Source organism: Salvelinus namaycush, chromosome 14 (genome assembly GCF_016432855.1).
Source record: "Salvelinus namaycush isolate Seneca chromosome 14, SaNama_1.0, whole genome shotgun sequence".
Taxonomy (NCBI): Eukaryota; Metazoa; Chordata; class Actinopteri; order Salmoniformes; family Salmonidae; genus Salvelinus; species Salvelinus namaycush.
In genome coordinates, this window is record NC_052320.1 from 22,821,677 (window position 1) to 22,847,779 (window position 26,103).

Sequence of the window (26,103 nt, forward strand, 5' to 3'; positions counted from 1 at the left end):
AAATATATCATCTTAAAATCAGTTTTGTAACCTAACCACACTGCTAACCCAATGCCCAACCATAACCTTAAATTAGGACCAAAACGCTTATTTTTGTTTTTATACATTTTTACAATAGCAATTTTGACTTTGTGGCTGTGGTAACTAGTGATAACTGTGGTGTCCTTATGCTAGCGACTGTTTGGAACTCGTATACCAGAAATCGGAATTGCATAACTAACGTTAACTAGGCGGCACCACTTGGTAAGATAATTCCAACATTTACTGCATCTACAAGCTGAGTTTAATAACCTTGAAATATAAATATATATTTTACCAATGAACAGCGCGTTCATTCATTCAATAAATGAGAATTTTTACGAGTAGGCTATTTGAGACACAAGCACATTCACTTTTAGCTAGCTAAATGACTAACTTACAGCTAATCAGCTGGTGAATTTTGCCTCTCAATTAATGTTACAGTAACGGTAACTAGCTAGTTTGTAAAATAGTAAACTAGTTAGCTAACGTCAGATACTTGCCAGCCAACTATGCCGTTTTAGCTAGCTTTTGGTCTTGTTTGTGTAAAATGAGCGAAAACGTGATGAGCGAGGATGCCAGAGGCAGCATTAGGAATATTTATAATATTTCTGCTTTATGTATTCATATGTAACCTGCCAATGTAAACTGGCTTGTACGTATTTATTTGTGGTTTCTATATAAATGAAGATCCAGGCTACTTTAACTACACCGACCTTTGCACCACTCCTGCATTTTAATCGCTATGTGGATCTGACTTATTACATTCGTGCACTGTAAGAAACATGTGCCCGGCAGTATTGCCTGTAATATCTAGTGTATCATTGTTTAACTACAAGCAAGTCACAAATGAAGGCTATTTTCCATGCATGGGTTGAGTAACTAGATGCCTCAGAACAGTGGTTCTCAAAGTGGGGTCCGTGCATAGCTGCAGGAAGTAGTTTTGGGGGTGGGGGTGCTGCGATTTCTTTCGCTGCGGATGTTGTGGTGGGAGGTGCTGAGTAAGTTTTGTCAACGGGTGGGAGGCCTGGACAAATCTTTTTACCCGCGCTGGCGCTGCAGACTGCTATGTCGGTTGCTTAAACAGGACTATTAAAGGCCCAGTGCGCTACTTAAATTGATAATTTTATTTATTTATTCTCATTTTTCAGTGGGTGCTTACTTCCCACAGCTATGGGTCCACGGAGGTACTGCATGGGGTCCGCTTCCAGATAAAACAATATATAAACTCAGCAAAAAAAGAAATATCTTCTCACTGTCACCTGTGTTTATTTTCAGCAAACTTAACGTGTAAATATTTGTATTAACATAGCAAGATTCAACTGAGACATAAACTGAACAAGTTCCACAGACATGTGACTAACAGAAATGGAATAATGTGTGTCCCTGAACAAAGGGGGGGTCAAAATCAAAAGTACCAGTCAGTATCTGGTGTGGCCACCAGCTGCATTAAGTACTGCAGTGCATCTCCTCCTCATGGACTGCACCAGATTTGCCAGTTCTTGCTGTGAGATGTAACCCCAGTCTTCCACCAAGGCACCTGCAAGTTCCCGGACATTTCTGGGGGGAATGGCCCTAGCCCTCACCCTCCGATCCAACAGGTCCCAGACGTGCTCAATGGGATTGAGATCTGGGCTCTTCGCTGGCCATGGCAGAACACTGACATTCCTGTCTTGCAGGAAATCACGCACAGAACGAGCAGTATGGCTGGTGGCATTGTCATGCTGGAGGGTCATGGCAGGATGAGCCTGCAGGAAGGGTACCACATGAGGGAGGAGGATGTCTTCCCTGTAACATACAGCGTTGAGATTGCCTGCAATGACAACAAGCTCAGTCCGATGATGCTGTGACACACTGCCACAGACCATGACGGACCCTCCACCTCCAAATCGATCCCGCTCCAGAGTACAGGGCTCGGTGTAACGCTCATTCTTTTGACGATAAACACGAATCCGACCACCACCCCCGGTGAGACAAAACAGCGACTCGTCAGTGGAGAGCACTTTTTTGCCACACTTGTCTGGTCCAGCGACGGTGGCTTTGTGCCCATAGGCAACATTGTTGCCGGTGATGTCTGGTGAGGACCTGCCTTACAACAGGAATACAAGCCCTTAGTCCAGCCTCTCTCAGCCTATTGTGGACAGTCTGAGCACTGATGGAATGATTGTTCGTTCCTGGTATAACTCTCGGCAGTTGTTGTTGCCATCCTGTACCTGTCCCGCAGGTGTGATGTTCGGATGTACCGATCCTGTGCAGGTGTTGTTACACGTGGTCTTCCACTGCGAGGACGATCAGGTATCCGTCCTGTCTCCCTGTAGCTCTGTCTTAGGCGTCTCACAGTACGGACATTGCAATTTATTGCCCTGGCCACATCTGCAGTCCTCATGCCTCCTTGCAGCATGCCTAAGGCACGTTCACGCAGATGAGTGGGGACCCTGGGCATCTTTCTTTTGGTGTTTTTCAGAGTCAGTAGAAAGGCCTCTTTAGTGTCCTAAGTTTTCATAACTGTGATCTTAATTGCCTACCGTTTGTAAGCTGATAGTGTCTTAACGACCGTTCAACAAGTGCATGTTCATTAATTGTTTATGGTTCATTGAACAAGCATGGGAAAGTGTTTAAACCCTTTACAATGAAGATCTGTGAAGTTATTTTGATTTTTACGGATTATCTTTGAAAGACAGGGTCCTGAAAAAAGGACGTTTCTTTTTTGCTGAGTTTACAATTCATTTTTTTTAATGAATATTAGTACCAACAACACATTTTAAAATGTTGGTCAAGGGATCTGTGGAATAAGTTTAGAGTGTAATATTATTACTCTACAATTTATGTAACCCTGGGTTCTCAAAACCCTTCTACATATGTAGGGTTTACAGTCATTACATTCGCCCACAATTGGCTCCGTGTAAACTACGCCATTCATAGACACTAACTACTTTAGCACCTATTGACAATAGTATCTTCTGACCAGGGGAGTTTTGTTAAGATCCCTGACGCTTGCTCTAAACATTTACACGCATCGCTTGTGCTACTCTTTTGGAAACATAAGGAACGTATTAGTGATGCTCCGATATGACATTTTTGGCCAATACCAATATTTTCCTTGCCAAAAAAAGCCGATACCGATAACCAATATTTATAATTTTATCTGCATTATAGTACAGTTAAATAGTTGAAAACACACACACACTGACCAAAAAGTTATTTTGTTGGCATTGACGTATGTCCCCATTACCAGTAAAACATAGTCAAAACCTATTTCTTTCACTTACTTCCTGTGCTGTTTCGTTGTTCATTTGTTCAGTCTCAACCGGGATTTCATCACAATTGGCCTAGCGTCGTCCGGGTTTGGCCGGGGTAGGCCGTCATTGTAAATAATAATTTGTTCTTAACTGACTTGCATCGTTAAATAAATCAGCTCTGTCTGTCCGTGGCCTTTCTTCCTCGGAACGCAATGTTACTGTCCGTTTCCATCTTGTCCAGCTGCGTCTGTAACATTTCACATAAACCCTGTTTCTTGTCTGTATTGAAGTAGCGGTCCTTGTACCTAGCATCGAGTATGGTGGCGACACAGTGAAGAGGCTCAGAGAGAATGCCACCAAATTGCTTGTTGTAGAATACATTTGCAAGTTTTAACCCCGCGGTCTGTGTCGGCAGTTTTGTTGAGCAGGCGTTTCAATGCCATGACAGAGGGTATCACGTCTGCTGCAGATACAGTTGATGAGCTTTTTTCTTGAGTCAGTTGTTTGAATGGAGCTAGGAGTGTGTTCATGTTTTCAAGTTTCAAACATGTTCTCAAATGCCATTGAAATGGCAGCAGCGGTATGAGAACTAGCACATTCTTGAGCGTGCAATACGGCTTTCCTCAGTACGAAATCCTCGTCGACCCACTGTGCTGTCAGACTCCGCATGATCATGGGGCTGACATCGCTGGTCCAAATGTCAGTTGTGAAGCTAATAGCAGTGACTGGATGTGCGTTTCAACAATACTGTGTTACTCCAGTAGGGCAACATCTGAAAAATAGCGCCTACTTGGTAGGGTGTACCGGGGCTCGAGGTGCTCGACCAGTCGGCGAAAGCCAACATCATCCACGACAGAGAACGGTTGATTGTCAATGGCAATGAATTCCATTATCTTGGAGTTATTGGATTTCGCCTTTGAGTTGTCTCGCTGAAATTTTCTTACTCTTTTAAATGACTGCTCGACTTGAACTTGTTTAGTTGTTGGAAGTGTATGCTTAGTATTTTTCTGCTTTTGTTCTGTGTAGCGCTGTATTTTTCATGGCGTCATTACGTCATCTATCTACGTTATATAGGTATGCATGTCAACTTTGACATCAGTTTTGCACATCGGCGTTAAACTAGACATCGGGCCAATGCCGACGTTGGCATTTTTAGCAAATATCAGCCGATTCCGATATGCTTACCGATATATCGTGCATCCCTAGAACATATCTTTCATATCAGCGAGAAATAATTTTCCCAAAACAAAAAGTAAATTGCTACACATCTTGTTAGGTATGGTTGGTGTTCCCACGTGGTTGTATCGCCACGTTACAGCGCTTGTTTACGGAAGACAGATTGAAGATGTAGGCCTGTGCTAATTAGATATCTATTGTGCTCCCAACACTTGTGTGTTATGCCGTGTTCAGAACAAATGGAACTCGGAAATCTCTATCTTTAATGCGTTCAAAACAACTGGGAACTCGGAAAAAAACAATGGAAAACCGATTTGAACAGTCATCCAACTTGGAATTCCAATTCCAAAACGCAGGCCTCTTTCTAGAGCTCTGACTTTCCAACCTGAAGATCAATGACATCATGATTTGACCTTTATTTTTCAGGGTTCCCAGTTGTTTTGTATGTGGGATGGAAGTGTCTTTCGTCAACTGGAGGCACATAGTGTATGGATCTGTGAAAAACTGCTGCAGTAAGTGTATATTTTTAAATTGGAAATATTATTTTGCGCCGACATGAAAGGGGCATATCAGCATATGTGCATATCATCATATGTTTAGATTTTTTATTTTATTTGTCACATACACATGTTTAGCAGATGTTATTGCGGGTCTAGCGAAATGCTTGTGTTTATAGCTCCAACATTGCAGTAATATCTAGCAATACACACAACCTAAAAGTAAACGAATGGAATTAAGGAATATATAAATATTCTAAGCATTAAATCACAGTGTCGGAATTGTTGTTTACACAATTAAAAAAAATATACACTTACTGTAGCAGTTTTGCACAGATCCATAAACTGTGTGCCTCCAGTTGACGAACTTCACTTCCTCCCTAGTTAACTTACACACAGGTGTTCGGAGTATGCTAGATAGCTAATTGGCACAGGTAACGGCCTATCTCTGTCTGTCTTCTGGGTAGAGGTCGACCGATTTATTATTTTTCACCGCCGATACCGATTATTGGAGGACCAAAAGAAGCCCGTACCGATTAATCGGCCATTTTCTTTTATTTCTTTTGTAATAATGACAATTACAACAATACTGAATGAACACTTATTTTAACTTAATATAATACATCAATAAAATTAATTTAGCCTCAAATAAATAATGAAACATGTTCAATTTGGTTTAAATAATGCAAAAACAAAGTGTTGGAGAAGAAAGTATAAGTGCAATATGTGCCATGTAAGAAAGCTAACGTTTAAGTTCCTTGCTCAGAACATGAGAACATATGAAAGCTGGTGGTTCCTTTTAACCTTTCTAGGACACACGTTCCGCTAGCGGAACCCCTGACAACATTCCGCTGAAAAGGCAGAGAGGAAATTCAAAAATATATTTTTTAGAAATATGTAACTTTCACACATTAACAAGTCCAATACAGCAAATGAAAGATAAACATCTTGTTAATCTACGCATCGTGTCTGAATTAAATAATGCTTTACAGCGAAAACACAACATATGATTATGTTAGATCACTGCCAAGTCCAAAAAACACAGCCATTTTCCCAGCCAAAGATAGGAGTCACAAAAAGCAGTTTACATTGGCGCCATGTTCAGAAATGCCTCCAAAATATCTGGAGAAATTGCAGAGAGCCACATCAAATAACAGAAATACTCATCATAAACTTTGATGAAAGATACATGTTTTACATAGAATTAAAGATACACTTGTTCTTAATGCAACCGCTGTGTCAGATTTCAAAAAAACTTTACGGAAAAAGCAAACCATGCAATAATCTGAGACGGTGTTCAGATAGAAACAACATTTCTCCGCCATGTTGGAGTCAACAGAAATACGAAATTACATGATAAATATTCCCTTACTTTTTGATGATCTTCATCAGAATGCACTCCCAGGAATCCTAGTTCCACAATAAATTGTTGTTTTGTTCGATAATGTCCATTACTTATGTCCAAGTAGCTACTTTTGTTAGCACGTTTAGTACGCATATCCAAAACGAAAACTTCAAAAAGTTATATTACAGGTCGAATAAACTTGTCAAACTAAGTATAGAATCAATCTTTAGGATGTTGTTATCATAAATATTCAATAACGTTCCAACCGGAGAATTCCTTTGTGTCCATAGAAGTAATGGAACGCAAGGCGATATCATGTGGAATGCGCGTGACCAGGACTTGGCACTCTGCCAGACCACTGACTCAAACAGTTCCCATCCGGCTCAACATCACAGTAGAAGCTCCATTCAACGTTCTACAGACTGTTGACATCTAGTGGAAGGCGTAGGAAGTGCAAACAGATCCATATCCCACTGGGATTTCGATAGGCGATGAGTTGAAAATCGACCAGCCTCAGAATTCTCACTTCCTGTTACTTCCTGTTTGGATTTTTTCTCAGGTTTTTGCCTGCAATATGAGTTCTGTTATACTCACAGACATCATTCAAACAGTTTTAGAAACTTCAGAGTGTTTTCTATCCAAATCTACTAATAATATGCATATATTAGCATCTGGGACAGAGTAGGAGGCAGTTCACTCTGGGCACGCTATTCATCCAAAGTGAAAATGCTGCCTCCTATCCCTAACAAGTTGAGTCTTCAATATTCCCAGGTAAGAAGTTTTAGGTTGTAGTTATTATAGGAATTATAGGACTATTTCTCTCTCTACCATTTGTATTTCATTAACCTTTGACTATTGGATGTTCTTATAGGCACTTTAGTATTGCCAGTGTAACAGTATAGCTTCCATCCCTCTCCTCGCTCCTACCTGGGCTCGAACCAGGAACACAACGACAACAGCCACCCTCGCTTTGCATGGGTAACGCTGCTTCGAGGGGAATAACTACTCCAAGTCTCAGAGCGAGTGACGTTTGAAACGCTATTAGCGCGCACCCTGCTAACTAGCTAGCCATTTCACATCGGTTACACCAGCCTAATCTCGGGAGTTGATAGGCTTGAAGCACAGCGAAGAGCTTCTGGCAAAACGCAGGAAAGTGCTGTTTGAATGAATGCTTACGAGCCTGCTGCTGCCTACCATCGCTCAGTCAGACTGCTCTATCAAATCATAGACTTAGTTATAACATAATAACACACAGAAATATGAGCCGTAGGTCATTAATATGGTCGAATCCGGAAACTATCATCTCGAAAACAAGACGTTTATTCTTTCAGTGAAATACGGAACTGTTCCGTATTTTATCTAACTGGTGGCATCCAGAAGTCTAAATATTCCTGTTACATTGCACAACCTTCAATGTTATGTCATAATTACGTAAAATTCTGGCAAATTAGGCGGCCCAAACTGTTGCATATACACTGACTCTGCGTGCAATGAACGCAAGAGAAGTGAGACAATTTCACCTGGTTAATATTGCCTGCTAACCTGGATTTCTTTTAGCTAAATATGCAGGTTTAAAAAATATATACTTCTGTGTATTGATTTTAAGAAAGGCATTGATGTTTATGGTTAGGTACACATTGGAGCAACGATACGCACCGCATCGATTATATGCAACGCAGGACACTCTAGATAAACTAGTAATATCATCAACCATGTGTAGTTAACTAGTGATTATGATTGATTGATTGTTTTTTATAAGATAAGTTTAATGCTAGCTAGCAACTTACCTTGGCTTCTACTGTATTCGTGTAACAGGCAGGCTCCTCGTGGAGTGCAATGTAATCAGGTGGTTAGAGCGTTGGACTAGTTAACTGTAAGGTTGCAAGATTGAATCTCCCGAGCTGACAAGGTAAAAATCTGTCGTTCTGCCCCTGAACGAGGCAGTTAACCCACCGTTCCTAGGCCGTCATTGAAAATAAGAATGTGTTCTTAACTGACTTGCCTAGTTAAATAAAGGTGTAAAAAATATATATATTTATGTTTTCGGCCTATTCGGTGTCCAAAAATACCGATTTCCGATTGTTATGATAACTTGAAATCGGCACTAATTAATCGGCCATTCCGATTAATCGGTTGACCTCTACTTCTGGGACACAATATACAATAAGCAAAGCCAAGCATCACACAGTTCACCCTTTCCCCTCTGTGTCTCACTCACTCAATTGCGTTCCTACCGCTCCCTCTACACACACGTGCTACTGAAATAAATGCCTATAAAACGTATCTAACTGATAAGATACACAAGCTACATTCCTTGCCAAATGATGACAGTTTAATCACACATTCTAAATGGACTGGTTGACAGTAGGGAAAATGTGTTCCAACAATGAGCTGCAGTTTTTAAATAATTGCATAATTTTGTGGTTGTCACTACTTGCCACAAAGTCAAAATTGTAAAATTTCATGAAAAAAATCATTTGCTTTTTGGTATTAATTTAAGGAAAGGCAAAAGGTTAATAGTGTGGTTAAGGTTAGGGGTTAGGTTTAAAATCAGATTTTTTCAAAGCAAATTTGTAGAAACAGGCAGGGTTTATGACTTTGTGGCTGAGGTAACTAACTGCGAACTGTAAGTGGCATTTAGAATTGGAATCGGCATTAACAGGTTCCACACTGAAATTATGCAAAAACAGTAGTTTGATAAAGACTGAGCGTATTTACACTACCGTTCAAAAGTTTGGGGTCACTTAGAAATGTCCTTGTTTTTGAAAGAAAAGCTACATTTTTGTACATTAAAATAACATCAAATTGATCAGAAATACAGTGTAGACCTTGTTAATATTTATTGTAAATGACTATTGTAGCCGGAAACGACAGATTTTTTTAATGAAATATCTACATTAGGCGTACAGAGGCCCATTATCAGCAACCATCGTTCCTGTGTTCTAATGCCAAGTTGTTAGCTAATCCAAGTTTATAATTTTAAAAGGATAATTGTCGTTAGAAAACCCTTTTGCAATTATGTTAGCACAGTTAAAGTCTGTTGTTCTGATTAAAGAAGCAATAAAACTGGCAATCTTTAGACTAGTTGAGTATCTGGAGCATCAGCATTTGTGGGTTCGATAACAGGCTCAAAATGGCCAGAAACAAATAACTTTCTTCTGAAACTAGTCAGTCTATTCTTGTTCTGAGAAATGAAGGCTATTCCATGCAAGAAATTGCCAAGAAACTGAAGTTCTCGTACAATGCTGTGTACTACTCCCTTCACAGAACAGCGCAAACTGTCTTGAACCAAAATAGAAAGAGTGGGAGGCCCCATTGTAGAATAATAGTGGACATCAAAACTATGTAATAACACATATGGAATCATGTAGTAACCAAAAAAGTGTTAAACAAGTCAAAATATATTTTAGATTCTTCAAAGTAGCCACCCTTTGCCTTGATGACAGCTTTGCACACAGCTTTGCACACTCAGGGCCACTCAGTCGTAAAAGGCGAAAGGAAGAGCAGTTTGTTTGTTCTGTAAATCTGGCCTGGAATGTGGGACTTTGTGGTTATCTGTTCTCCTTCACCCACACCCAAGGGTGCGTGGTCCCTTTTGTGGGCTTTTTTTACAAGAACACCCACTCTTTGTTTAAGAGCATGTTGCGTCTCAACCAATGGCGGGCACAACATAACCTCAGATTATGTAAAATAGGGTCTAAACTACAACATATGCAAATATGAAGAAAAAAACATAGTTTATGCGTTTTTAGATAATTCACGTTAATATTAAATGACAAATGTAAAAAATGTGGGGGGGATTATAAAATACACTGCTCAAAAAAATATAGGGAACACTAAAATAACACATCCTAGATCTGAATGAATTAAATATTCTTATTAAATACTTTTTTCTTTACATAGTTGAAAGTGCTGACAACAAAATTACACAAAAATTATCAATGGAAATCAAATTTATCAACCAATGGCGGGCACAACATAACCTCAGATTATGTAAAATAGGGTCTAAACTACAACATATGCAAATATGAAGAAAAAAACATAGTTTATGCGTTTTTAGATAATTCACGTTAATATTAAATGACAAATGTAAAAAATGTGGGGGGGATTATAAAATACACTGCTCAAAAAAATATAGGGAACACTAAAATAACACATCCTAGATCTGAATGAATTAAATATTCTTATTAAATACTTTTTTCTTTACATAGTTGAAAGTGCTGACAACAAAATTACACAAAAATTATCAATGGAAATCAAATTTATCAACCCATGGAGGTCTGGATTTGGAGTCACACTCAAAATTAAAGTGGAAAACCACACTACAGGCTGATCCAACTTTGATGTAATGTCCTTAAAACAAGTCCAAATGAGGCTCAGTAGTGTGTGTGGCCTCCATGTGCCTGTATGACCTCCCTACAACGCCTGGGCATGCTCCTGATGAGGTGGAGGGATCTCCTCCCAGACCTGGACTAAAGCATCCGCCAACTCCTGGACAGTCTGTGGTGCAACGTGGCGTTGGTGGATGGAGCGAGACATGATGTCCCAGATGTGCTCAATTGGATTCCGGTCTGGGGAACGGGCGGGCCAGTCCATAGCATCAATGCCTTCCTCTTGCAGGAACTGCTGACACACTCCAGCCACATGAGGTCTAGCATTGTCTTGCATTAGGAGGAACCCAGGGCCAACCGCACCAGCATATGGTCTCACAAGGGGTCTGAGGATCTCATCTCGGTACCTAATGGCAGTCAGGCTACCTCTAGCGAGCACATGGAGGGCTGTGCGGCCCCCCAAAGAAATGCCACCCCACACCATGACTGACCCACCGCCAAACCGGTCATGCTGGAGGATGTTGCAGGCAGCAGAACGTTCTCCACGGCGGCTCCAGACTCTGTCACGTCTGTCACACGTGCTCATGTGCTCAGTGTGAACCTGCTTTCATCTGTGAAAAGCACAGGGCGCCAGTGGCGAATTTGCCAATCTTGGTGTTCTCTGGCAAATGCCAAACGTCCTGCACGGTGTTGGGCTGTAAGCACAACCCCCACCTGTGCACGTCGGGCCCTCATACCACCCTCATGGAGTCTGTTTCTGACCGTTTGAGCAGATACATGCACATTTGTGGCCTGCTGGAGGTCATTTTGCAGGGCTCTGGCAGTGCTCCTCCTTGCACAAAGGCGGCGGTAGCGGTCCTGCTGCTGGGTTGTTGCCCTCCTACGGCCTCCTCCACGTCTCCTGATGTACTGGCCTGTCTCCTGGTAGCGCCTCCATGCTCTGGACACTACGCTGACAGACACAGCAAACCTTCTTGCCACAGCTCGCATTGATGTGCCATCCTGGATGAGCTGCACTACCTGAGCCACTTGTGTGGGTTGTAGACTCCGTCTCATGCTACCACTAGAGTGAAAGCACCGCCAGCATTCAAAAGTGACCAAAACATCAGCCAGGAAGCATAGGAACTGAGAAGTGGTCTGTGGTCACCACCTGCAGAACCACTCCTTTATTGGGGGTGTCTTGCTAATTGCCTATAATGTCCACCTGTTGTCTATTCCATTTGCACAACAGCATGTGAAATTTATTGTCAATCGGTGTTGCTTCCTAAGTGGACAGTTTGATTTCACAGAAGTGTGATTGACTTGGAGTTACATTGTGTTGTTTAAGTGTTCCCTTTATTTTTTTTGAGCAGGTAGTTTGACAACCCTGTTTGTAAGCTTTTAAATGTCAACCGTTGGTCTTTTCCTGTGATGAAGACATGAAAGTCTCATGGTATGCAAAATAGCTCTATAATGAAAAATGTCCATTAAATGTTTGTGCGCATAGTATTTTCAGTTGGTCACATCACTTTACTATTTGGAACAAATTTAACTGTTTGTTAACCAGTTAATGAGGGTCGGCAGCTACATTTACCAAAATTTGTATCCCTATTCCAAACCTCTGCCAATAACAGCACATTTTCAGTTTTCCCTTCCACACTTAGACCACCCCTAGCTAAATTATTGCTTAAGAAATTGCCCTTTGCTAAAAATCAATTTGTTTCTTTTTACCATTTCAATTGAAAACAATCACAGTAAGGCACTTAAATGTTACCCAGAAATTATTTGATATTGAAATGAAAACGGCTGCATTTGACCTTTTAAAGTTCAAAATGTGTAGAATTACAGGAAATGTGCTTTAAAACTGCAAAATGTTCTCTCAGATACCAAGAGGCAGATCTTTAAAATGTTTATTTCCCACGGCCTGAAACTTGGTTTGTCCGGCCATGCACTGCAGAAGACATAGTAAAACTCCTTGTATGCTATTTTTATCCCACTCTAGTTATTTTCTGATTATGAGGAGGTCCCTGATGAATTTGCTATCACAAAAGGGGTCCCGGACCCAAAAAGTTTAAGAACCCCTATGCTATAGAAGACCGTCAACTACAATCATTCCTTGTGTTTTAACTGTGTTACATAGACCACCAGTTCTACAGGCATGCTGAACATGCCAATGGACGGACACACAGACTGACCGGCCCTCTCCACCAGTCCCCTGCCCCTCCTCTCTTGTGTTTGTGCCTGCTGGTTCCCGGTTGGTAGATCCTCGGGCACCGTGTGTCATGGCTTCCAACAGTCGGGCTGGAAGACATTCCCTGTGGTGGTTTCTCTCGCCGTTCCGGAGCAGGCAGGAGCGTGTGGTGCTGGCACGCAGCGAGAGCATGCCGGGGGAACACGTGCTGAAGATCACCATCACAGAGACCACTGTGATCGAGGCAGACTCGGGGGTGTGGAACTCTAAGTCGCTGGTCTACCTGGGCCTATGGTACTTCTTCAGCTTCTGCACACTGTTCCTCAACAAGTACATCCTGTCTCTGCTGGAGGGGGAACCCAGCATGCTGGGTAAGGAACATGTGCACACACAGACACACACTCAATTTCAGATGTTCAATACTCCAATCAATAGATGGTTTGACTCAATTGGTTGATTTTATTCAGGGTACTAAGGGCCTCAGGGGTAGAGGGCTCAATTCGTACATGTTGTTGTCCAATAGTTTATTGGTTTGAATTGATTTGTAGGCGCTGTTCAAATGGTCTCCACCACCATCATAGGCTTTCTGAAGATGTATGTGCCTTGCTGCCTATACCAGCACAAATCCAGGACTGAGTACCCCCCCAACTTCCTCATGATCATGCTGTTTGTGGGGCTCATGAGGTGGGTCTGCACTGTTATCACTCTACTTTCAGCTGCATAGTTGAAGTTATTTGGTTGGTTTGTTTCTTTTTAAGTTGGATGACTAATACTTACATGACTAGTCTTTATTTCCATCATGGCTAATGTTAATTTATCAATGTTTATGTTGTCAATCAATCAAGAAAATCAAAACAGAATAACGGTAACAAACTTTTGTTTGACATGTATTCTAAAGTGCTGAGTCTCAGCATCACTCTGTTACCAGCAGTTGTCACAAAGTAATATACAGATACCCAGCCTAAAACCGCAAGCAATGCAAATGCAGAAGCACAGTGGCTAGGAAAATCTCCCTAGAAAGGCAGGAATCTAGGAAGAAACCTAGAGAGGAACCAGGCTCCGAAGGGTGGCCAGATCTCTTCTGGCTGTGCCAGGTGGAGATTATAAGAGTACATGGCCATTTAAAGCCAGATCATTCCTCAAGACGTTCAAATGTTCATAGATGACTAGCAGGCTCAAATAATAACCACAGTGGTTATAGAGACAACCAATCAACACCTCAAGAGTAAATGTCAGTTTTTCATAGTCAAGCAACTCCGAGGTCGAGACAGCAGGTCTGGGAGAGAGATGGTCGAAACAGCAGGTCCGGGACAAGGTAGCACCTAGACCACCAGCATATAGACCACCAGGCAGGTTTCCATAGCTGCAGGAGGAACTGAAGAAAAAAATATATATATATACATACAGTCGTGGCCAAATGTTTTGAGAATGACTCAAATATTAATTTTCACAAAGTCTGCTGCCTCAGTTTGTATGATGGCAATTTGCATATACTCCAGAATGTTATGAAGAGTGATCAGATGAATTGCAATTAATTGCAAAGTCCCTCTTTGCCATGCAAATTAACTGAATCCCCAAAAAACATTTCCACTACATTTCAGCCCTGCCACAAAAGGACCAGCTGACATCATGTCAGTGATTCTCTCGTTAACACAGGTGTGAGTGTTGATGAGGACAAGGCTGGAGATCACTCTGTCATGCTGATTGAGTTCGATTAACAGACTGGAAGCTTCAAAAGGAGGGTGGTGTTTGGAATCATTGTTCTTCCTCTGTCATCCATGGTTACCTGCAAGGAAACATGTGCCGTCATCATTGCTTTGCACAAAAAGGGCTTCACAGGCAAGGATATTGCTGCCAGTAAGATTGCACCTAAATCAACCATTTATCGGATCATCAAGAACTTCAAGGAGAGCGGTTCAATTGTTGTGAAGAAGGCTTCAGGGCGCCCAAGAAAGTCCAGCAAGTGTCAGGACCATCTCCTCAAGTTGATTCAGCTGCGGGATCAGGGCACCACCAGTACAGAGCTTTCTCAGGAATGGCAGCAGGCAGTGAGTGCATCTGCACGCACAGTGAGGCGAAGACTTTTGGAGGATGGCCTGATGTCAAGAAGGGCAGCAAAAAAGCCACTTTTCTCCAGTAAAAACATCAGGGACAGACTGATATTCTGAAAAAGGTACAGGGGCTCACTCACAATTTTGCCTAAGAACACAGCCATGAATAAGAAATGGTACCAACACATCCTCCGAGAGCAACTTCTCCCAACCATCCAGGAACAGTTTGGTGATGAACAATGCCTTTTCCAGCATGTTGGAGCACCTTGCCATAAGGCAAAAGTGAAAACTAAGTGGCTCGGGGAACAAAACATGGATATTTTGGGTCCATGTCCAGGAAACTCCCCAGACCTTAATCCCATTGAGAACTTGTGGTCAATCCTCAAGAGGCAGATGGACAAATAAACAACCCACAAATTCTGACAAACTCCAAGCATTGATTATGCAAGAATGGGCTGCCATCAGTCAGGATGTGGCACAGAAGTTAATTGACAGCATGCCAGGGTGGTTTGCAGAGGTCTTGAAAAAGAAGGGTCAACACTGCAAATATTGACTCTTTGCATCAACTTCATGTAATTGTCAATAAAAGCCTTTGACACTTATGAAATGCTTGTAATTATACTTCAGTATTCCATAGTAACATCTGACAAAAATATCTAAAGACACTGAAGCAGCAAACTTTGTGGAAATTAATATTTGTGTCATTCTCAAAACTTTTGGCCACGACTGTGTGTGTGTGTGTATATATATATATATATCTATAGTACCAGTCAAACGTTTGGACACATCTACTCATTCAAGGGTTTTTCTTTATTTTTTATATTTTAGACATTGTAGAATAATAGTGAAGATATCAACTATGAAATAACACAAATGGAATCATGTAGTAACCAAAAAAGTGTTAAACAAACCAAAATATATTTTAGATTCTTCAAAGTAGCCACCCTTTGCCTTGATGACATCTTTGCACACTTGGCGTTCTCTCAACCAGCTTCACCTGGAATGCTTTTCCAACAGTCTTGAAGGAGTTCCCACATATGCTGAGCATTTTCTGCAATTCGACCATGAAGGCCTGATTTGCGCAGTCTCCTCTGAACAGTTGATGTTGAGATGTCTGTTACTTGAACTCTGTCTGTTACTTGTGAAGCATTTATTTGGGCTGCAATTTCTGAGGCTGGTAACTCTAACTCATCCACTGCAGCAGAGGTAACTCTGGGTCTTCATTTCCTGTGTAGGCCCTCATGAGAGCCAGTTTCATCATAGCGCTTGATGGTTTTTGCAACTGCACTTGAAGAAACTTTCCAAGTTCTTGACATTTTCTGTATTGACTGACCTTCTTGTCTTAAAGTAATGATGGACTGTTATTACTCTTTGCTTATTTGAGCTGTTCTTGACATAATATGGACTTGGTCTTTTACCAAATAGGGCTATCTTCTGTATACCACCCCTACCTTGTCACAACACAACTGATTGGCTGAAACGCATTAAGAAGGAAAGAAATTCCACAAATTAACTTTTAACAAGGCACATCTGTTAATTGAAATGCATTCCAGGTGACTACCTCATGAAGCTGGTTGAGAGAATGACAGAGTTCAAGTAACAGACATCTCAACATCAACTGTTCAGAGGAGACTGCGCAAATCAGGCCTTCATGGTCGAATTGCAGAAAAGAAAGCACTACTAAAGGACACCAATGATAAGAAGAGACTTGCTCGGGCCAAGAAACATGAGCAATGGATATTAGAATGGTGGAAATCTGTCCTTTGGTCTGATGAGTCCAAATTTTAGATTTCTGGTTCCAACCACGGTGTCTTTGTGAGATGCAGAGTTGGTGAATGGATGATCTCTGCATGTGTAGTTCCCACCGTAAAGCAATAAGGAGGAGGTGCAATGGTGTGTTGGTGCTTTGCTCAAGACACTGTAAGCAATTTTTTCAAAACTTTTATTTAACTAGGCAAGTCCGTTAAGAACAAATTCTTATAAACAACGACGACCTACCGGGGAACAGTGGGTTAACTGCTTTGCTCTGGGGCAGAACGACATATTTTTACTTTGTCAGCTTGGGGATTCGTGCCAGCAACCCTTTAGTTACTGACCTAACGCTCTAACCACTAGGTTACCTGCCTAGATACATTTAGAATTCAAGGCACACTTAACCACCATGGCTACCACAGCATTCTGCAGCGATATGCTATCCCATCGAGTTTGCGCTTAGTGGGACTATCATTTGTTTTTCAACAAGACAATGACCCAACACACCTCCAGGCTGTGTAAGGGTTATTTGACCAAGAAGGAGAGTGATGGAGTGCTGCATCAGATGACCTGGCCTCCACAATCACCCGACCTCAACCCAATTGAGATGGTTTGGGATGAGTTGGACCACAGAGTGAAGGAAAAGCAGCCAACAAATGCTCAGCATATGTGGGAACTCCTTCAAGACTGTTGGAAAAGCTGTCCAGGTGAAGCTGGTTGAGAGAACGCCAAGTGTGCAAAGATGTCATCAAGGCAAAGGGTGGCTACTTTGAAGAATCTAAATTTGTTTAACACTTTCTTTGGTTACTACCTGTGTTTCTTTGGTTACTACCTACTATATGTGTTATTTCATAATTGTGATGTCTTCACTATTATTCTACAATGTAAAAAAAATATATAAAAATAAAGATAAACCCTTGAATGAGTAGGTGTGTACTAACTTTTGACTGGTACTGTAAGTATTCAGACACTTTGCTATGAGACTTGAAATTGTGCTCAGGTGCATCCTGTTTCCATTGATCATCCCCGGGATGTTTCTATAACTTGATTGGCGTCAACTTGTGGTAAAATCTATTGATTGGACATGATTTGGAAAGATGAACGGAGCAAAGTACAGAGAGATCCTTGATGAAAACCTGCTCCAGAGCGCTCAGGACCTCAGACTGGGACGAAGGTTCACCTTCGAACAGGACAATGACCCTAAGCATACAGCCAGGACAACGCATGAGTGGCTTCGGGATAAGTCTCTGAATTTCCTTGAGTGGCCCGGCCAGAGCCCGTACTTGAACCTGATCGAACATCTCTGGAGAGTCCAAAAAGCTGTGCAGTGATGAAAAACAGCCCAAGACCAAGTAACAAAATGTCGAAAAAGTAATTCGCTCTGAATACTTTCCGAATGCACTGTATATAATGGCCGGCACTGTTTCACTGGAATTATCAAACGGCAAGAGTCAGACAATCGTAAACGGCTCGTATAGCGCAGTTTAGCTGAGACTCATCTCTTGATAGGTAGACTGGCAGTCTTTTCCTGAAGTAATTATTTTCACCTTTTCCTGAAGTAATTATTTTAACCTAAGGCGCCAGTATGCATCAGTTCGGCTTGCCGAACCAAACAAGTGTGCTGCATACTCCCTTAAAAGACCTTTGTTTGGAAAAACAAGAAAAAAAGAGGCAATAGTAGTTTGTCCATTTTGAGTGCCGTAGCCAGTATAGACTTCCTCAAAATAGTCAGTTTAACTAAGATGACTCAAGAAATCTGTCATCAATTTTAATATTTGGTGCAGTTTTTTTCAATTAAAAAATGTTAATCAAAACAACTCATCTCTCGGTTGAATGACAACAAAGACTCTATTGAAGAATCCCTACTTTTGGCCACTCACAGACGAAGGGGCGAACTTCAGCTTGCCTCCATAAAAATATTGTGTTCCTGAACAACCTAAAAAAAAAAAACACGAAATCCAAATGAACAAAAACATTATCATAATATATGCACAAACGCTACCGAACTGTTTCGGCTAGGAAGCATGCTGACTCCTTTACAGTATGCTTGTCTTAACTGAAATGGTGCTCACATACTATAACTTTCATTAGCTGACTGTTAGCTTAGCATGCTGACAGCTGTCTGTTTAGTGCCCTATTTGTTATTTCTCTGCTACCAGCATCAGTCTTTGATGTGGAACCTAAACGAGAATTTCCGCTCTAGGACAGGAATTACTCGAAATAGGTGCTTCAACTTCCTCTGATGTGGGCCTTTTTTAAATGGCCTCTAAACAGTTACATTTTAGGGAAGTGCGATGCTGCAACTCAATCTCAGCTCCTCTATCATTACAGGTAAACAGTTTGACAATCTGGAAAAGGGATAGTCTGTGTAGCATAGGTTAGGAGTGGTTGTGGTGTGGGATTGTCTTCTGGTCTGAATGCTACTAACCTATCCTGTTCTGCAGGTTCACTAGTGTGGTGCTGGGACTGGTGAGCCTGAAGAATGTGGCTGTCTCCTTTGCTGAGACGGTGAAGAGCTCCGCGCCCATCTTCACTGTCATCATGTCTAGGCTGATCCTAGGGGAATACACAGGTAAAGCACATGCACACTGTATTCCCATTTTAGGGCACCAAAAGTATTGGGACAAATTCACTTATGCCTAGTAAAAAGTAAGTATTTGGTCCCATATTCATAGCAGGCAATGACTACATCAAGCTTGTAACTACAAATTTGTTGGATGCATTTGCTGTGTCTTTCAATTGTGTTTCAGATTATTTTGTGCCCAATATAAATTATTGGTAAATATTGTATTGTGTCATTTTGGAGTCACTTTTATTGTAAATAAGAATAGAATATGTTTCTGAACACTTCTACATTAATGTGGATGTTACTATGATGACGGATAATCCTGAATGAATCGTGAATAATCAGTGAGAAAGTTAGACGCACAAACATCATACCGCCAAGACATGCTAACCTCTCACCATTACAATAACAGGGGGGGTTAGCATTTTTGGGGGGTAAGATATTTGTGCATCTAACTTTCTCACTCGTATTTATTCACGATTCATTCAGGATTATCCGTAATCATGGTAGCATCCACATTAATGTAGACGTGTTTAGATACTTTTATTGTAAATAAGAATAGAATGTGACTCCAATGACACAAAATAATATTTACCATCAATTTCTATTGGGCACAAAATAATCTGTTTTTAGTGAGTTTGTCCCAATATCTTTGGTCCCCTAAAATGTACAAAAAGTGCTGTGATTTTTGAACGGTTCACCTGATCTGGATGAAAATACCATCAAATTAAATCAGACAGTCTGCACTTTAACCTCCATAACCATCGTATCATTTCAAATCCAAGGTGCTGGAGTACAGAGCCAAAACAACAACAAAAATGTCACTCTACCAATACTTTAGGGCTAGGTCTTGTGCAGATAGCTGACGTCTGTGTGTGTGTCTGTGTGTGTGTGTCTGTGTGTGTGTGTCTGTGTGTGTGTGTCTGTGCGCACGCACACACACACTACTGTAGGAATGTGGGTGAACCTGTCCCTTTTTCCTGTCATGGCTGGCCTGGCCCTCTGCACTGCAACAGAGATCAGTTTTAATATGCTGGGCTTCTCTGCAGCCCTCTCCACCAACATCATGGACTGGTACTCACACACAGTAACACAATAGTACCCATTTTTATGACATTTCTCACATTTCACAGCTTTGTCTTTTCAGGGCAATGTGACACCACCACACATTCTCATGGTTCTCTTAATATTCCCTCTATCAGTTTACAGAATGTTTTTTCAAAGAAGCTACTAAGTGGAGACACCTACAAATTCAGGTAAGTTGTTTTTAGTACTTCCTAGTTTATAATATACAGAACTAAATGAATGTATTAGGCCCAGTTTTATATCCTGTACTGGATAATAATTCCTATTGTATCCTAGGAATACAAAATAAACACAAATCACAGTGTATTGTTAACAGATGTGTAAAGAATTTGAGGAATTTAATGTTGAACTGTTGACGGTAGATTATAGTATGTGAAGTGTTTACCGGTGTCTGTACTGAATAAAATACTTGTTCCTGTGTCCTGATTAGCCCTACAGAACTGCAGTTCTACACCAGTGCAGCTGCAGTCATTATGTTAATACCAGCCTGGGTCTTCCTCATGGTCAGTCACATATATTACTGTACTATTGAATATATTACCATTTGGTATTACACATTTATGATTGACAGTTAATGAGTGCTCTGAACATTCTGGTTGAACAGAGTATTTATTACAGTAACTGAAAATGAATGTCTATATTTCTTAGTATATAATAATAGCAAAATAACTAAAATGCTGTTAATAGTGCATAAATGTCATCCCTTCTATATTAGAAAAGTATATGTGTCCAGCAGGCTGGCGTCATTGTAATTGGAGTGCACCCTGCGCACAGTGCTCTGGTGTAATGACAGGAGGCCACTATTGTTGACAAGCAGTTCCAAGACTGTGGCCTAATAATTGAGCTTCATGACCTGGAGTATATCGTGTAGCCTAGTGTGTACCGGTCTCCATTTGTTTTGAATGCAGTACTGTGTTGTGCAGCTAAAGCTACTGATGTCAGATACAAATGATATAAAATACTATTACCATCATAATGACTATAGCCTAATACCTGTTTATGTTGTAAAACAGTTGCTTTAAAAACAATGAAAATGCTGTTTAAGTTTTAAGTTGGTTAACAATGAAAATACCAAGTTAGCAACTTGACCTGGTATTTGGTTTGGGACTGTTTCAGTTTGGTGTTCTCCTGTGCTCCTTTGTGCCTCCAGGACCTTCCAGTGATTGGGAAGAGTGAGCGTTCGTTCAGCTGGAGTCAAGACATCGTTCTGCTGCTGCTGTTTGATGGGGTCCTGTTCCACCTGCAGAGTGTCACCGCCTACGCCCTCATGGGACGCATTTCTCCCGTCACCTTTAGGTAGGAGTCACACAGGCAGGGGGGCTTTTCAATTCAGTTAGCCATCATTCCCATCTGTTTATTTTATTTATTTTTTTTACCTCTGTGCATATGAAGGAAATTAGATAAGGATAGAGCCACTTGAAACTATTGAGAAGCCCCCCAGTCACTTTCAGGTGGAAAATGCTAACTACTATTATCCTTGACAGTCATTGCATTTAGACAGGCAGTCTGTCAAACAGACAGACAGTAGTCACATTCAAAAAGTATCTAACACCCTCCCCTTTCCTCCACAGTGTTGCCAGCACAGTGAAGCACGCCATGTCTATCTGGCTGAGCATCATTGTGTTCAGTAACCACATAACGGTGCTCAGCGCTGCCGGCACGGCCCTGGTTTTTGTTGGTGTGCTGCTGTACAACAAGGCCAAGCAGTTTCAGAGAGACACATTACAGGCCCTGGCCCACGCCCAGGCTCAGGACCAACACAACAAACCACTTCTGCAGGACCACGAGCTCAAAGCATCGGACCGATACACTCCCCAGGAGACCAAAGGGGGAGAGACCAAAGAGGTCTGTTCTTTTTAACTTTGATCATGTAGAACCTGATATGCAGACTTGCACCAGCATTACAACGAATCGGAGAAGTCAACGGTCATCATAGCACAGTGGAAGGATCTGTCACTGGGGTTTCTCTCAGTGGGAATTGTCAATTCGAGAGGCTGGTTTCATTCGGCCTCACCTTGATTCACTCTGATGATACCTTTGTGAACTTGCCTTAGTGTGCGGTCTGAACGCGGACCAGTGTTTGACTCGGTTCTGGTGTGTTTGAACTTCACTTTTACACTGTCAATTCCTTTTGTTGTTCCATTCCCTCACCTGAAATGTTTCATTATTTCATATGGTTTTGAAACACGAGCAAACTCAGGATTTCACTCAATGTTCATTGGGTGGAAGCGGTTCAATGCAAGTCTATTTTTTCTGCATACTTGCCTTTATGATAATTTTTGTAATGTTTTATTGAGTCTTGCATTTTTCGGTTATGGGCACACATTGTCGTTGACTAAACAGCTTTATTCTCCTGATCATTGGTGAAAGTCCATCAACATGCAGAACAGTGTAGGCATTCATCATTCATTCTAATAGGGCTTTAGCTCAGCTGTATACCAATTGGTCACAAGTGTAAAGCAAATATTTGAGGCATTAGCCTAACCACAAAGGTGTCTTACCTTCGGGGGAGATGAGGTAGAGAGGGTAACCCTTATTTGTTTTCCCAAAGCTCACCGTTGACACTGAACTTCTCACAGCAATTTAATCTGAAATATTTGAAAACCTTGAGTGCAGTCTGCAGAGGTCTATCCTCATCTGCAGTTCTTACAAATTGAGCTAGGAACCATTTTTATTTTTGCAAAGCTTTCTTTAGGTTACTATTGTGTTGGTTCTTCATTTTCTTGTTCTTGAACAGAACCTGAACGTTTTGTCATAGCTAGGTGTTGAGAGATTGATTTGGGTTTATGTGGCATTGTGTAGCTTTCCGCACCCTTGTCTTACTTTCTGTGCCACACTGAACCTTGTTATTTGCTAAGAGTCAGTTGAATAAGGGAGACTTGATGTACTTTATTTCAAGTGCTAAGCATACTGTTAATGAAACTGTTATTTGTCTTGAGTACATTCCTTTGTTGTTTTTGCATTCTTGTTCAACAATTAATGTATTTTTAGTAGTTCTGGTTATGAAACGCCCCAAAGTCTCTCAACCAACCTCTTCAGGATCCGCCCCTTTTTTTCAATATTCGCCTGAAATGAACTAACCAAATCTAACTGCCTGTAGCTCAGGCCCTGAAGCAAGGATATGCATATTCTTGATACCATTTGACAATAAACACTTTGAAGTTTGTGGAAATGTAAAAGGAATGTAGGAGAATATAACACATTAGATCTGGTAAAAGGTAATACAAAGAAGAGGGGAAAAAAACGTTATTTTGTATTTTTTTGTACCATATTTGAAATGCAAGAGAAAGGCCATAATGTGATATTCCAGCCCAGGTGCACTTGTTTTTGGCCGCTAGATGGCAGCAGTGTATGTGCAAAGATTTAGACTGATCCAAAGAACCATTGCATTTCTGTTCAAAATGTTATATCAAGACTGCCCAAATGTGCCTAATTTGTTTGTTAATAACTTTTCAAGTTCAAAACTGTGCACTCTCCTCAAACAATAGCATGGTATTATTTCACTGTAATAGTTATTGTAAATTGGACAGTGCAGTTAGATTAACAAGAATTGAAGCATTGTGCCAATATCAGATATGTCTACGTCCTGGGAATGTTTCTTGTTACTTACAACCTCATGCTAACCGCATTAGCCTACGTTAGCTCAACCGTCCCGTGGATGGGACACCGATCCCGAAATAAGTTTTAACCATTTCCTCCCAGCCATATTACCATTTTGGTGATGTAATCTAATATTTGCATTAAACAAGCTAAATTATATAGATTCTGTTGTGGAATCTCCAAAGACTGATTTATTCAATGCTGCCTGACAATAGAGAGAGAGGGAGAGAATAAGCGAGCAGACCATGGGTGTACAACTGTTGTCCTCTAGGCCTGTATTCTATGCTGGTTTTTCATTCTTGCCTTTTAACTTGGAACTGAATTATATCTGCATAACCAGGTGTGTGACTTCCTTAGCCAATCAATGACACTTTGAGCAATTAAGCACCAGGGAGAAACAAAAACCAGAAGGACTTTGGCCCCAAGGACGGCCGTCACTATTTGCCACCGCCACAAAGTCATAAACCCTGCCTATTTCTACAATCTATCTACTTAAAATTAGATTTTTAACCCTAAGCTTATGCGTAAACCGAACCTTAAATTAAGACCTAAAAACGTCTTTGTTTTCATACATTTTTATGATATAGCCAATTTTGACTTTGTAGCTGTGCTATCTAGTGGAAAACCTGAAGGACTGAAGCAGACCATGGCTGGAATTCAATCGTTTCAGATCGGCAATTTTTTTCTGCACTGGCCTTTCAGAAGTGTGTTTGATTTGACAACAGTATATCCCATATGGAGGGAATTGCCACTTTAATTAAAAACTGTCAGTCCTATGGATTGAAAGAGCTAGCTACAAAGATTGAAATGATTCAACATCTCTATTGAGCTTTGGCTTAGTAAAACTGGAGGTAATTTTTGTCATTTTTCTATAGAAAACATGTGGTCAGTAGGATAGGCTAAAGTGAAACTATTCAAAACTGATTACATTTTGTAATGGGAAGCTGACATAAAAAGGAAACGTCTGTTTGCTTGAGTGAATAGTACTGGCATTGCCTTGGTTTTGTCATGGTGTGGTACTCTGTGGTACTTTTCTCAGACTAACAAAAAGTTCAACAAAGGAAAGTCATAATTTACCAACACTGGCACTGTTGGCACTTCTCGATATGGGCATGTCTCAACTTTTGACAAATTGGAATGTTTAAAAAATATATATATATTTTTGAATCTTATCTAAGCAGGAAGTCACCCTGCTGTGTATGACAATGTCATATTGCTGAGTCTGCGTTTAAACAACACAATATTTGTGAAAGTTCTCACATGCCATTGGATGACAATGTTGGTACATTACTAATGTAGACACTAATTTGTGTGCATTTGACTAGAATGTCATATTGTGTTCCCTGACTATTTCAATCAATCAATGTTTATAGTTAGTTGTTTCTGACTCTTGCAGACTGGCTTTGTTCAATCTTCTAATTATTTTACTAGTCCCACTTTTTGCACGTTTCTCTGTATTCATGATCTTACCAGACTGTGCTTTTCAGTCATGGTACAGTGTTGATAAGACTACTGTGATTAAGGTATTTATTGTCAACTTCAAAATGTTTAACCAATGGGGTATATCAAAGACTACATCATGTCTAGTGCTTTGTAAAATTCTCATCAAGAGACTTTTCTCCTATTCTCTGAGAATTTGCTCAGAATCTGTTTTTTGGGTTGTATTTTATAAGTGAAGTATTATTTTAAAACAGAGGCATTTATCTTAAAAATATATATATAATAAACCTGTGGACATTTTATTTGATGTTGATCTATTCGCCTCAATTATTTTGTTGGTTACCATATGAACTTGATATAGTACTTTTACACTGGGATTTATCTCCCACTTCTCATTGTAATTTATGTGTCTAGCAATATGTCAAAATTCCCATTAATGTACCTCTCAATCTGTGTATAACAGAAGATGGAAGGTAAAATGATTGTGTAGGATTAAGGGATGATAATATAACAAAATAGGTCTACTGAATAGGCCTAGTGCTAATACATATAACTGAAAAGGGTGTTTCATTTGAAATTGTCAATGAGGATCCTAATTGTATATTTTGGGGTGCTGGTAATGTGAGTTTGTGGTTACTAATTGTATATTTGGGGGAGCTGTTAAAGTGAAACAATGTAAGGTTTAATGGATTTAATAATAGATAATGTACAGTATAAACTGGGTTAATAAAAGTGATTTTTCTTGTTATATCAGGTCTGGAAATTTTTGTTCGTTGGTATCCGTAGTTTTGCACCTAGAAACAGTTGCAACTCCTGCCCAGGTGATGGCAGT

At 40.7% G+C, this 26,103-nt stretch overlaps 1 protein-coding gene across 3 annotated transcripts; it reads left to right on the forward strand.

The window, feature by feature from the left end:
- The first annotated feature begins 61 nt into the window (after positions 1-61).
- LOC120059274 (solute carrier family 35 member E2A-like) lies at positions 62-23,369 on the forward strand. 3 transcript variants are annotated; one of them, XM_039008195.1, is made up of 9 exons: positions 62-243; positions 12,726-13,147; positions 13,325-13,460; positions 19,024-19,151; positions 20,099-20,219; positions 20,348-20,401; positions 20,662-20,734; positions 21,382-21,527; positions 21,803-23,369. In XM_039008195.1, the coding sequence occupies exons 2-9, from the start codon at positions 12,868-12,870 to the stop codon at positions 22,089-22,091; spliced, it is 1,227 nt and encodes a 408-aa protein (XP_038864123.1). In that variant the 5' UTR covers positions 62-243; positions 12,726-12,867; the 3' UTR covers positions 22,092-23,369. The 3 variants fall into 3 exon arrangements, with proteins under 3 accessions (XP_038864123.1, XP_038864125.1, XP_038864124.1); XM_039008197.1 differs by lacking the exon at positions 62-243 and adding an exon at positions 4,877-4,945; XM_039008196.1 differs by lacking the exon at positions 62-243 and adding an exon at positions 8,723-8,901.
- The last annotated feature ends 2,734 nt before the right edge of the window (positions 23,370-26,103 follow it).

What these genes read in the sequence shown, in the direction of transcription:
- LOC120059274 (XM_039008195.1), top strand. Translation starts at nt 12,868, where the DNA reads ATGGCTTCCAACAGTCGGGCTGGAAGACATTCCCTGTGGTGGTTTCTC. An exon ending in GGGGGAACCCAGCATGCTGG is followed by an intron (nt 13,148 to 13,324) that starts GTAAGGAACATG and finishes ATTGATTTGTAG; the next exon opens with GCGCTGTTCAAATGGTCTCC. An exon ending in GATCCTAGGGGAATACACAG is followed by an intron (nt 19,152 to 20,098) that starts GTAAAGCACATG and finishes ACACTACTGTAG; the next exon opens with GAATGTGGGTGAACCTGTCC.